Here is a 13200-nt window from a genome sequence, read left to right as displayed (position 1 = left end):
TTCTCCAACAAGATACTTACCTGCCCACCTCTGAAGAGGTGCTAACTGACCATTGCTCACTCAAAGTGTGCAGAAGAGAGTGGTCTTCATCAGCAAGAAAGTTTTGAAGGTTTGCAACCCTAACCATTGAATTTACACCATTGTCCTTGAGCTGTACTTTGGTTAGGGTGTGTGGAAGGTGTCCTAAGTCTTTAGAAGCTGGCCAGTCTTTCAGTCCTACGTAGGTTATGTCCCAAATTGCTTAGGCTGCTGCAACAGTGATCTAATGATGAACATATAAAGTGCTGTTTTTTAAACAAGAAATATCTTATTAAACTATCACATATGGCACACGCAATCATACATTTATATAAGTGAAAATAAACCATATTGACATCATTTTAGTTTCAACTATTACACATCAAAAACCATATTGACATAATTGTAGTTGCAAACATTTTACATCACTTATAATCTATCCAGTCATTGTCAAACATTATATAGCTCATTCAAATCCTGCCTTCTTTAAACCTCCTTCCTCTTATGCATGTATGGTTCCCACAATTCCCATTTTTTATGTAATTTGCTCCTACCCTTTTCTAAAGATCCCAATCCCAGTTGCTTTTATCTCTGTTACTTTATTCATTACTTACAGTAAAGTTGGTTTAGACTTTGATTTCCCTTTTTTAGTAGCTGCGTTTTTGGCAGCCACAATAATTATACTCAGCAAGGCCTTACTATGTCTAGGCAGTTTCTGATTCTGTATCATAGCTCAAAAAAATAATTTCTTTAGTTTCACCAATTTGGTCACCCAGTACCTCTGGCAGAGCAGTCTGCAGGGAAACTTTAAAGTCTGCCAACTCATTATACTCCAAGCAAATATATTTCCAATTACCTCTTTCTTCCCCATCACACCTCCAACATTTGCTATCTACCTGAGGAAAAATTCTTTGGAGTCTACTTGAGGTATAAAGTACCTATGTAACACTTCCAAGAAAAGATCCTAAATCTTCTAGCTTTTGTTGTATATTTGGGAGGCATGCATATATCCCCCCACTTTTTTTTGTGAACTCCTTATCCAGTCTCTCTTCCCAATCCTTTCAAACCTCCTCTTGATTGATTCTTGCAATATTTTGTAAGGTCTACTAATTATTTCTTTTTTAACCCCAGTCTCTGTTCTAAATTCTACTAAAAAATCTACCACTGCTGGTCTTTCGCTTAGGATCCACTGATTTCTTTCTCTCTGCTTGAACTCAAATATCAGTCCTCGAGAGGGAAGGGAATCTTTTGCCTACAGTCCAAATAAATTCTTGGCCTCTTCCCATTCAATTACCTTTCCATAATTATTTTCTCCCAATACATTGGTTCTTTTGACAGTTTTCTCCAATAAATTGCAGCTCCCTCTTGCCTACTGTCTGTATCCCTAATTGCAGTCATCCCTATTGGCAGAATCTCCTTTCTCCATTCCCATGTTGGTTTAGTTCTTAGAATACGTTCTGCTACTTTATGAATATAATATTCTGTATAATTATTGTTATTCTCCTTAAGGATCTACATCCAAAATCCCAGTCTTTCCTTGTTTCTTGAGCTTCACCCCTGTTTCATCATCATCCCTTTCCACCTTGAATTATAGGTTTCTGCTTGTGCTATGCATAGGAGCCTTAACTGTGTGGCTCTGAAATACACCTTCAAATCAGGTAATCCCAAACTACCTTCTTCAATTGGAAGAATCAGCTTATCCCACTTGACTTCTGCCATCTTCTCCTACCAGATAAATCCTTCATCTCTTTATTAACTGCTATCCACAACTTCTCCTCTAGTTGATAATATGCCAGGCCTGTGCATAAAACTAAAGGGACTAAAAACATTTTAACTGCTTGTATCTTGCTATCCATATCCATATAACAAACCTTCCAATTTCTCAATATTTGTATTATCTTTTGTTTAGTCTCCTTCCACATATCCTTACCTGACATACCAGAATCCTTTTTAATCCATACTCCTAATTACTTCATTTTATCATGTCCCCATAAATATGGATATTGCTGAACCAATTCATGTGTGGGTACATAATTTACAGCTATTGCCTTTCTTTTAGCTTCATTAATTTTGTATCCTAAAAAAGATCTGAAACTGCCTCAAAATGTTCCACAAAACTGAAATGTCCTTTTCTGGTTTTATCTAGTAAAAAATATCACCTGTAGATAGAGACAGCTTTTCTTGACTACCATACTAATTATATCCTTGAATTTCTGAGTCTCTTGTTTTCTTTGCCAGTGGTTTTAAACGTAGTGCAAAAAAACAAAGGAGAAAGAGGTCACCACTGTCTGGTTACTCTGCACAAACAGAAATTATTTGGGAGGAACCCACCCACTCCGATGAGTCATATATTCTCCTAATCAACCTTATAACTTATCAGGGAATGCAATCCTTCCATTGCTCTGATCATAAACTTCCAGCTTACTCTGTCAAATGCTTTCTCTGTATCAAGACCCACCAACAACAGTGGCGTTTTCTTATACTCGATTTCCCTCTGGATCATCAATGTTCTGTTAATCCAGAAAAAATGCTGAGGTTAGGCTCCAGTGTCCAAATCAAAGTAAAAAAGCAGTCTTCAGTCTTCAATAAAGGTAAAAAAGCAGACTTGAATCGAGGAATAAAAGTATAAGAAGTCTTCTTTATTGTCACACAAGCGCTTTCACATATTGCTTCCTCAGGTGTATGCAGACTGAAGACTGAAGACTGCTTTTTTACTTTGATTTGGACACTGGAGCCTAACCTCAGCATTTTTTCTGGATTTTTGTTTGCCTTTACTGTGTTTGCAGAGGTATTCTGGTTGCTATTGGGCATTTTCTGCATAATGTTCTGTTAATGTTGCCAAATGTCTGCCTCCCCACAAAAAAACACATTGATCCATATCTATCAATTTTGGCATCACATTTGCAATTCTTTTAGCCATTATAGACAAAAGCACGTTATAATCATGGTTTAGGATTGAAATGAGCCTGTAAGAAGCTAGATCTGATGGGTGTTTACCCTCTTTAGATATTACAGCCACCACCACTTTCTCCCTGGATGTTGGTGCTTCTCCTTCTCTTAAAATACTGTTAAACAAAACCTTCCAAATCTTTATCAGTTTTTTCCTTCCCAGCTTCCAGACTTCCACAGGAATACCATTTATTCTTGTGGACTTTCCTCCTGATTGGTTATACATCATCATTTTATGTCATCTCCTCCTATCCAAACTTTAGTAATTGAGCTTCATCTACCTCTAAATCTTGGCATATTTAATTATTCCATAAACACTTCCATTTGTACCTTTCTTGATCTCCATATTTCCCTGCTTTATAGGGACTTTCATAAAGTTTCTGAAAATATTTCTAGTACATCTACAGGATCTTCCTTGTTATAAGCTCCCTAAGCTTGGTGACAACCCTTTCTACTTTTTGTTGCCTAAGTCATTGTGCTAAAAGTTTTTGTACTCTGGCATTATTTTCAAAAAACAGTTGCTTAACAGTAAACTTTCTAAACTCATGCATATTATTAAGGTAATCCTTTGTTATCTGTTTAGCATTCTGCAATTGCTCCTCTTCTTGTTTTGTGAGATTCCCCCTATTCTGTAATACTTGTCAGTACCTCTGAATAATTCCTGTTGCTCTTAACCATATGTCTCTTTCTTTTATTTCCACCCTATACATACATTCCACTTTAATGTTATTTCATTTGCTAGCTATACTGTCAGAAGAAATTTCTATCTTCTCTAATAACTCCTGAATTATTTCCACTACGTAGTCCCTAAATTCCTCTCTTTTCAACAGATAGGTGGAAAAGTACCAGTGTCTTATTTTTATTTCATTACCCTGTGTTTTTATATTAGTTATTATTTGTGCATGATCTGAAATAGTTACTGCATACGAATCAAAACTTTCAATTAAATGCACATGTTCCTGTGAAATCTTAATTCTGTCTAGCCTAACCCAGTTTTTGTATCTTGGGGAATAATATGTAAATTCACTCCAAACTTCCACTACTGAACTGACACCTTCCATGCCAAACATTTTCATAAATTTCTTCAAGAATCTATACTCCTGTGTTATATTTTCCCACCTAGGCCCCCAGACACATCTTCACTGCTGCAAATCAAATTCCAGTCTCCACCTATAAGTAATATTCCCTACTGAAAATTGATTATTTCTCGCAGAATTTCTTGAGCTCCATTATAGCAGTTTTAGGTGGAATATAAATTAATGTCAGTGTAATCCTCCTCCCTTGCCAAAACCCCTTAGTACTACAAATTTACCATTACTATCTTTGTTTATCCTCTTCTATCGCTATTGGATCTCCTCTTACAATTAATATAAGCACTCCTCTTTTCCTTTGTCCCAGGTATTCTGCTGAATAACTGTCCAAAAAACCTTTCTTTATCAAATTCCCATGTTCAGTTCTTTCCAAATGTGACTCCTGTAGCATAGCTATTTGCACTCTACATTTTTAAATATAGTTCATTACTCTTTCTTGTTTGTATATATCTGTAAGACCATTAACATTTAAAGATAGTACAGAATGTGTCATTATATTAAAAAATATTATTACCACCTTTTATTTGTAACAGGTTTTTTTGTTAAGTATCTATTTCCAGCTTTTGTGTTACATGCAAACACTAATGTTTGGCAGGTTGATCTTTTATACAGTTGTTTCTTGTCATATCTATTTGAGCCTATGTCACATCTTACAAAATGTTCTGTTTTACTGAAAGACCTCAAAAAAACAAACAAACAAAAAAAACAAATACATCCCCAATACACCCTTAAAACCTATTAACTTAATGCTAACACAGAAGACTATGTACATCTTCATATACTGAAGTTTTACCTTCCTAACATGAACAATTATCTCAAACTCACAGCCACACTCACGGACTTGTATTAACTGAAAAGGAAGGTTATCCATGTTAAGATCCATGATACAGCCTGTGCTTCTACTAAGTGCTGTATGGTTTTGTCTTATCTTTACTGCTCTCCCAGAAAGGGAAATATTTGACTGCTTTCAGAAAACGTTATCTACTAGCCATTAAAAGAAAGTATTCTGCTTTATTGCTTTTTACCATATTGTCTCCTTGGATACATAAGAACCAGATACAAAGTTGCTTCTACAGGCATTTATTTATTTATTTCGTAGAGGAAAGCTTTATTATATTCAATGTTATTTTTTATTGATTTGTTTTCTTTTAAAACTCGTTACTAAATCAATCCAATGCTCTTAACCCATCCATTCCCCTGTGCAAGAATGAGAAAAAAATACATATATTTTTCTTGTGTCATACTCTTTTGACCAGAGTATTTCTTTTCTCTTTTTTTTTTTTTTTTTTTTATACTGCAGTGCCTACATTTCTTAAAACCAAACAAGGAGAAAGAGAAAAGAAGAGAAAAAAACAGGAGCACTGTTTACTTTAGTATTCCCATTATACTGGAAAATAACTGAGAAAATTTTACTTCACACCATGCAGATTATCTCATGCACTATAAAGATATTACTGTTAAAAATAAAATTCTGTTTTACTTACAGCTAAGTCTTTTCTGCCTCTTCCCCTCTCCTAAGTGTTCCTCCAAACATTAATGACATGAAGTAGGGCAAATGCTTTGGAGTACCCAAGAAGTTTAACAAAGTCAAAAAAGTCCAATATTTACAGGTTTTCTTCTTCTTTAATGTTTCACAAATTGTCAGTTTCTGAGTTGCTGGTTTTATTCCTGTTTATCTTCATCTCCCAACTCCAGTCTTTGCTTCCTTTCCAATATACTCTTGATTCTTCTTGTCAAGTCTTGTGCTTTTTTCTGTCTCTCAAGCATTTTCCATTGAAACACTGGAAAAGATTTTGCTGCCACAGTCTCTCTGTTGTCTTTATTACCAGAAGAACAAGACGCAGAATCTCCTTCTGATTCACCGCTCACTTTTTGTTGGACAAATTTTGTATTTCTGCCTTTGCATGTGCTGCATCAAAAAATGATTTTTTTCCCTCCAGGAAAGAATATTCTGAAGATAGCTGGGTACAGCAGCTTAAATCTCCCTGATTACTGGAATAAATTTACTCCTCTTCTGCCTGGTGCACAGTGAATGTAATAATTTTCCAGAAACACTTTACTGTCTTCCACTTTTAGTACTTTGTCCTTCTAGCACAATGTTGTCAGAATCAACATATTCTGCTGGTAGGATTGCGTCTTTACTATTAAAGGTCTAGGTTGCTTTCTCATGGCCATATCTGGAGCATACACGTGATGTGACCTTTCAGTTGACAAATCCAGTTGTTGGATACCAGTCCTGTTGCTTAGTTGTGCTTTCATAAAACTAATACTGTCTGTTCCTGTCAGCTTCTCTGGTACAGCATAAAATAAAAGCGTTTCCCTAGGTGTTGTGTCCTCTAACTCTATTATTCTTTGAAACATCTCTTCTTGAGCAGTCCCATATTCAGCCAGCATTTTCTTCATTTTGACCTCTGATTTTTGCACTTTTATAACCTTTTCTGAATATCCGTTTAAAGATTCTTCCATTTTTTCCAGCCTTTTGTTATTTGAGTTGAAGTACTCCATCGCTGCTTTGCTTATTTTAATCAGGTCTGAGTACATTTGACTTATTTTTTTCCTCTATGTTACTGGAAGTCATGTCTTGTACAAAAGCTGGAGCGTGCACTGATTTTTGCTGAACAGCTGCAGAATTCTTCCCAGTCAGTGTTTTTTCCTCATCTTCTGTGACTGATTTTTTTCAGGTTCTCTGAATTTCTTTTTTGCTGGCATCCAGGCAATGCACTTACTAGCCAATTTGAAATTTACAGAAAATGATGAGTTTACTGGCTCTCTCATCTGAGTTTCTGTTTTCACACTGGGAGAGCTGAAATAAAGCTGTTACTCAATGCAGTGTGCAGCCATCTTGGAAGTCCCCAACATACAAAGCGCCTTATGCTTCAGCCATACATGTTTTATTGTTTTTGTGAAGAATAATCATGGCACATAAAAGGCTGAAGTATGTAAGTCTTCAAGCTGACTTTCAGCACTAGAACTATTTTCCAAACCAGTAACTTCACTAGTACTACTCAGCTGCTAACACATTAGTATAAACCACAAAGAGTAGAATACTATGCTTCATCAACTTAGCTAACAACAGAGAAAACCATACACTACAATAAAGAATGTTAGATGGATTATGATTTCAGAAAGAAACAAGCAACTACTAAACGCCCTTACTTACAAGCTTTTTAATACTAGATACTGTCTGTTTCTAAATACCAGACTGTTTAATGGGTATTGTAATTATACTCTTGCAAAAATAGAAGGCAATCTGTTAGCTAGACCCCTTTGCAAACTAACATTTTCTAAAAATGCACCTTACAGTTGGAACAAATTCCCAAAAAAGATAAAGACAAGTTTATAAACTTACTAGCTTCGAACTACACCTAAAAATCTGATAAAACAGCATGCCTGTAAATGATACAAAAATTTGTTTGTGTCTTTCGGCTTTTCCTGGTTAGGGGGTCACCACAGCGGAACTCCGGTCCGCTAATGATTAGTAGCAGATTTTTACGTGCCAAGTTTGCCAGCCCTGACGCACAACCTTCAACGAAGGTACGCCCATTCACGCATGTCTCCACACAGAAGACTCTCTAGCTAAGAATCGAACGGCACAACGTCTTGCTGTGAGGCGACAACGCTACCGCAGCACCACCACCACAGTTTGTAAATGATACAGAAATGTGGGCAAGAAAACAGCTATAAAGCAAGGAACAATTATGTATTCTATCTACTGGCATAATAACAGTTCAGCTCTTATTATATTCATTGAAATGCTTCTTTGGAATTAAACTAATTTTAATTAATAATTAAGAATATAACTAATTTGCGCTGTCATTAATGAAATGTACCGACCTGAAAATTCAAATGATCTAAGCTTAAATAAAAATTCAATATTTTACTATATCTACATCTATGTTACTGCCAATGCCTATGTAAATTTCTGTGTAAAAAGTTCTACATTCTGTTGTAGGTTTATTTGTATTGTCTGGCTTCTCTGAAAAGGATTTTTGGACAAGTTAAAATGCCCATGTAACAAATGTTAAATCAATAAATATAAAAATAATAAATCAGTTCAAAATGGGAGTGGGTTTCAGGGTTTCTCCAGTGCCATAGAGTGATAAAGCCCTAGCCACATCCCAGCCGACCTTGGTTTTATTAGTGGCTCAGGCAAATGACAGGCTGCAAGGGATAGGCATGTCCATTCTGAGGGGACATGGTGCTTGTTGGTTATGCTCTCTAAAGGGAAGCGTGGTCCAAAGATGGGAGTTGCCCTTAGACATGACCAACGAGCATGGTAGGAGGGGAGAGTGAAAAGTGAGTAGAGCACATAATACAGAGAAAAGAAAATCACTGGACAGAAGCACAGATGGTGGACCACCCAGGACGCCCTAAAGATGCATGACCAACACAGCAACACTGGTGGAGGTCTGGGGGAGGGGTACTCTGGAAAATGGCTGGTAGACTCAGAGTAGAACTGGGGAGCTGGGGGCCAGGCCAGTAACAATGAGGTCTGCAGGGATCAAAAAAATGGTGGGAAGGAGGTTTCATCAAGGTTTCCAGAACAAAGTTGAAATCCCACTGAGGTTCTGGATTTTTTTTTTCAGTAAGACTAAAATGCTACATTTCCTTGATTAAAAAAAACTTGATCAATGGCCTGGAGTTTAATGGGGGGCTTCAGAGACGGTACAATGACAAGACAAAACAATGCACTTTATGGAAAAATAAGACTTATTGACACCTCAAAAAAGGTATCCTTTCCTTAAATGATCAATGATCTTTGGCAGAACTGCTAATATTGAAATTTAGTTGCCAAAACTGAATTCATGGGAAAGTGCAGAAAAATAACACCAGTAAGTATAGCAAACTAAAGTATTTACAGTATGACAATGACTATTGTATATTTTAAGGTTCACTGAAAAAGCTGCCCCAGTAATAATGAAAGAGCAGACAAAAGTACTTAAATAATATGTATTAACTGTCGTTTCCCTAGAAGTAAACTGCTACATTGCTCAGCGATACACAGGCACATTTCTAACGGACTTAAAGATCCTGAAGCAGAAATTAAACTTACCTTCAGTTTTAATTTTTAAAGCTGTTCTTACCAAAGCAAACAATGTGGCATTAAACATGACAGTTCCATCACTATTTAGTGGCATGTTCATGGCTACTAATCTCTGTAATAAATATAAAGAAATAAAACTATTAATATGGATTACTATGTAAACTAATTGCTCACTTAACTTCTTAAATATGTTTTCAAAGTATATGCAAAAGTAAATCATTTGTTGAAAAAAATGATGCAAGTCAGTGCTTCAGGTTCAATGCTATGGCTGTGATATAGTCTGAAATACAACACAAAAGTTTTACCAAAAAAATGATAAATCACACCAACTTTGTATACAACACTATGGAAAACTAGGTAACTAGGAAAGATTGTTCAAAGTACGTATAAACAGAAATACATACATACACATATATAAACACACATAAATAAATACACACACACACACACACACGTTCATAGGAAATTACTAGGCTAGCTGCCTTTGTGTGCCATTTTAAGCCTAGCCAGCTTCCCCAAAGATAAGAATAAAACTCTGTACACCTTGCGTTTGTGAGGCAAACACTTTAACCATTATGCTAAACTCCAACCGGGTTTATATTACTACATCGAAATACCTTCACGCCAAAAACACCTCTCCATCGATGCAAAACCGTTGAAATTCACTTCTATGAATTGCAGAATTTTTCCCGGGGAAATGTAGCAATTGCCGTGTACCACAATGGAACACACACCGCACTAAATCAAACCCACCAAAGTGGGGGCTTCGCCCTCAAACCCCCTAACTATATATACTAATTCCGAGATCGCACTACAGTAGGGAAAAGGGGAAAGTTGTGGAGTTGGCCAACAACTTCCTTACCCTGGGAAAAATTCCGCGATTTGCAGAAGTAAATTTCGATGGTTTTGTGTCGATGGAGAGGTGTTCAACTTAAAGGACTTTTGCTGTAGTAATACAGACCCACCCCAACCATTTTCACTGCTAAATGTATAGCACTTGTGTATAAGAGACAAAGACAAACAAGAAAGATGAAGGCTATATATCACTATCCCTATGTGAATCAACAGGGCAATTCTGTGAATACAACTGTATAATTCATTGCATCGTAACACAAGACAGGAAGACAGATACTGATGGAAATTTTAATGCAATAATAATTTTATCACAGCTGAAAGGGAAAACAAAAATGCATGTGACCAAAAGTATCACACATTTTTATTCTGTTTTGACTAAAAGAAGAAAAACAGACAAAAATCTGTCACACGTTAAACCCTAGTGGCTGTTCCATACAAGAAAGTTCATGGCCATGGCTGAGGATTATTATTCTCATGGCAAGAAGGACATATAAAGGATCAAAAAGAAATGAGCAACATTCATAATGTGAATCATTAAAAGTTGTAAATGTGATGTACCCTTCCTAAAGTCTTTAGGCTTTTCCTGGTTAGGGGTCACCACAGCGGAACTCCGGTCCGCTCATGACTGGCAGTGGATTTTTACAGTGCCGAGTTACCAGCCCGACTCCCATTCACGCTCGCACCTACCTGCATGTCTTTAGTGTCACTCGATCGTGGGGAGGACATGCATTCTCCACACAGAAGGCGCTCCAGCCGAGAATCGAACGGGAGAACCTCTTGCTGTGAGTCGACAATGCTCACCGCTGCACCACTGCGGCCTACGTGATGTACCCTTCCTATCCTGCCAAAAATGCAACATATTCCTACAAACAATTACATATGTGACAGGTGAAAGTATCTAGAAACCCTGATGGTTACTCTCTCTTCAGAGACTGTACACCATACCTAGCACCTCACACAACCATGCCCACCACATCCTAGGCAAACAAATAATTCTTATGTTGAGGTACATTTTTTTTCCTAAACCACAAAGGCCTCCTAGATGAAGTTTTGGTATAAAGGATATTTAGCATCACACTAACATACATAGATTCTACATAAAGCACAAATGCCAAAAGGGGTTACTCAACTGACAGGCTAAAGCCCTTAAGCCAACAAGGCTGAGACAGTACATATCACAATGTGTAAGTCAAAGGTGACTCCATTATCAAACACACAACTGTACCACTCACCACAATGAGCAAGAATAGAGTGACTGTTAGCTACCTCTCATGGGTCAGCATCCACAGTGTCATTAGAGCCCTTAAGTCCCTTAACCCTAAGTACACATATGGTATGGTCATTGTGTATATGGGAGTGAATGACTTGAGATATACGTTCTTGGATCACATGAAGAATGATATTATGGCGCACTCAGAAACTGGTGTGAAACTAGTACTGAGCAGTACCCTACTATTGTCAAGAAAAATGCCACAATGTAAACAAAAGATAACCAGCTTCAGTTATTGGCTTGACTTCTGAGTGTGTTTACCTTCAAATGAGATGTTAACCTAAAGTCTCTTCTGTCTGAGTTAGTGGTAACTCACGTGGATTGAAAAGATTCCACAACAACCTTAGAAAAGAGTAGGGGCCCTTTATTTATCACAACATAGTATCATTATTTACAAGCTTTACATATCTACCAGCATATGTATATGGGTTTTTATTTCTTTTATTTTTCATTTTTTATAACATCCTCACTGTTACTCTTCCATACATGACCCCATTCCTACTTCCACAACCATAATCTGATTTTTTGCAACATATTTCCCAAAATTCATTTTCCATTAAACACAATTTCATTCAGTCTTTCATTCTAAATAACATGTATTACATAAAATAAATTATCTACCCTTCTCACATATTATTTCTTTTTCTTATAATGCCCATACATATTCATATTCTTCATATCTATATCATGTCATTGACATTCTCCAAAAAATTTCTTCACACTTCTTCCAGAGTTTCACCACTCTTTCACATTTCAAAAAAATACTCTGTTGTCTCTTCCTCCTACTAAATAAACATACTCTTCTAACTTTTTATACAGCATACTCCCCTTTACTTGTAATTTATGTATTACCAGTCTACATAAGAAATCCACATACTCTACTATATTGGCATACCACTTTTCCCTTACTTTAATGGCTTTATTCACTTTTACTGGTAACACACAAGAAACATGATTTAGGCTGGCCATTCTACCTTAACGTTCCCTTAATGTTCCCTCTGCTCCAAGTCACAAAAGTAACACTTTTCAAGTGTTACCAGGTTTTTCTCATTTCAAAAAGGCTACCAACCTCCAAGTCCTCCATTCCATAAATTTCTCTGCTATGTTGCGGACACAAGCTGTAGTTCAGAAACAGCACATTGTCTCATTTCTTAGTAACAATAAGCCACTGAAAGTACCTATACACAAGACAAACCCATAGAATCATGTTCAAAAGAATTCAACATTACTTTTAGACAATAAAAATGTGCAAAATCACATCAAAACATAGCTGTGCAAATTTACACAAGATCATACTTATCTGTCTTTGTCCAATCCCCAACACATATTTTGAGTCATTTACAGCTAACACATGGAGAAACACACACACACACACACACACGCACACACACACACACACACACACACACACACACACACAAAATGTGATACCCACAATTTGTTACTTAACAATTAGCTCTTTGTTATTTTTTAAAGATGTACCACGCTGCAGCTTTCACACAGGATGGGGAGTAGTTCCATTACCTGACAGACTTTTTTGGCTATGCCCATGGCTTTGTCTACTACAGCTTTTAAGTGAAGCAAAATGAAAACTGAACTTTTAGTAAACATAGGAATGTAATTACAGAAATAAAAATTGAAATGCTAAGAAATGACTGAAATGGAATGTATACTGTTAATATGCACCAAGTAGGGGATTAAGGGGGCAGCAGTCCCCCCCCTTACAGATAGAGTCAGTGAAAAATACAAAGTTGCTATATACCACCCTTGTAAATTTAATGTCACCAAACTGTGTAGATGCATATAGGTTACGCTGATTCTCCCCCTTAACCCCCCACTTGTAGCCTCTCCATGGCAGACATTTTCATTTTACTTCTTTCTATCCTCCATTTTCAGTCTTGTGAGGTATGCTACATCTGAGAACATGTCTGTTTGCCATTTAAGGCACATATGCATTAGATGGGCCTAAAGAA

The 13200-nt window shown here is 36.7% G+C and overlaps 1 protein-coding gene across 1 annotated transcript in view; it reads right to left on the bottom strand.

Moving 5' to 3' along the window:
* CACNA1D (calcium voltage-gated channel subunit alpha1 D) overlaps nucleotides 1-13200 on the bottom strand; it is a 5051180-nt gene that overhangs the window by 950906 nt on the left and 4087074 nt on the right. Inside the window, exon 37 of the mRNA XM_044077483.1 lies at nucleotides 9112-9214. Coding sequence (XP_043933418.1) covers nucleotides 9112-9214 — 103 coding nt within the window. The remainder of the gene's footprint in view (nucleotides 1-9111; nucleotides 9215-13200) is intronic.

This window comes from Protopterus annectens, chromosome 7.part0 (genome assembly GCF_019279795.1).
Source record: "Protopterus annectens isolate FY-2018-M chromosome 7.part0, PAN1.0, whole genome shotgun sequence".
NCBI lineage: Eukaryota > Metazoa > Chordata > Ceratodontiformes > Protopteridae > Protopterus > Protopterus annectens.
Note: the sequence above shows the minus strand (reverse complement) of the source record. Positions and strands in the feature narration are given on the sequence as shown.